The sequence below is a fragment of the Chinchilla lanigera genome, unplaced genomic scaffold, assembly GCF_000276665.1.
Source record: "Chinchilla lanigera isolate Chin_1 unplaced genomic scaffold, ChiLan1.0 scaffold00166, whole genome shotgun sequence".
Taxonomy (NCBI): Eukaryota; Metazoa; Chordata; class Mammalia; order Rodentia; family Chinchillidae; genus Chinchilla; species Chinchilla lanigera.
The window spans coordinates 1,855,240-1,856,265 of NW_004955567.1; the positions used below are offsets into that span (position 1 = coordinate 1,855,240).

At 57.6% G+C, this 1,026-nt stretch overlaps 1 protein-coding gene across 1 annotated transcript; it reads right to left on the minus strand.

Annotated features, from left to right (window-relative positions):
* Nucleotides 1-17: 17 nt before the first annotated feature.
* On the minus strand, nucleotides 18-1,026 carry LOC106147495 (natural cytotoxicity triggering receptor 1; the record flags this gene model as incomplete). The annotated part of the gene is given in 2 exon segments (XM_013509317.1): nucleotides 18-92; nucleotides 974-1,026. Coding segments are annotated over 2 exon segments (121 nt in total), but the record flags the coding sequence as incomplete, so codon positions are not given.

Consider the following 1,026-nt stretch of genomic DNA (forward strand, 5'->3'; position numbering starts at 1 on the left):
CGAAGGGCTGATCCTCCCCAGAGCTCAGCAGCCCAGGGCCTCACCTGCGGGAGAGGTGGGGTCCGAGGAGGCGAAGCTGGTGTTCCCGTCTCCTGGAAACGGAGGGAGAAGCCAGGACCGGGGTTTCTCCAGGTCTGCCCCTCTGCTCTTCTCAGCCTCTCTGTCCTACTCCATCTCCCCAGTGTTCTTCCTCAGGAACCTCCCCCGGACCTCCCCTCTCTCCTGGACTTGAACCCAGGGCCTTTGCACTGACTGAGCCCCAGCCCCACCCTTGCTTTATTTTCTACTGAGTAAAGATAACGTCTTGCCAAGTTGCTCAGTTACCCAAGCTGGGCTCGAACTCATGACCTTCCTGCCTCAGCCTCCCAGAGTGCCGGGATTACAGGCTTGCACTGTCACATGCAGCTATACCAACTGGGTCTCTAAGAAATGGAAGTCCCTTTGGATCTTCCACATTCCTGTCAGGGGTTCTCTCAGGGCTCCAGGTGACAGAGCAGGCAACCAGGGAGACTCCCCACGAGGAGCAACCATCACCACAGTACACACAGCCAATCGGGAAAAGGGATATTTTCAGCCCTTCATTGGAATATGCTGCTGTTGGCAGGACCAATCAGAAGACGGTCTTTTCAACCCCTCATTTGCATATGGGCACGACCAATCAAAAGACACTGGTCCTGGTCCGTCATTTACATACAGTTTGCACAGGGCTGAGCCGGGTGGGTGTCTGATGGGACACCTGTCCTTATCCCTACTTGCATGGAGGAGATGGCCGGGAATTCTGGGTCCGAAGGACCCTTTCCCTCGTCCTGGGGTCTCTGTCTTTTTGCTGCCCCTTTTTCCCACCTTTAATAAATGTGCACCTTCGCCACCTTTTCGGGTCCCGCCCAGTGCTTTGTTCCGGGCTAAGAGACCCTGGAAAAAGCCCCAGGCCCCTCCGCCCGCACCGTGAGGCAGGGCCGGGGGCCGTCCTCACCTGTGACCAGGAGCTGCAGGGGCTCGCTGGGGAAGGACCACGAGTGGCTGTTG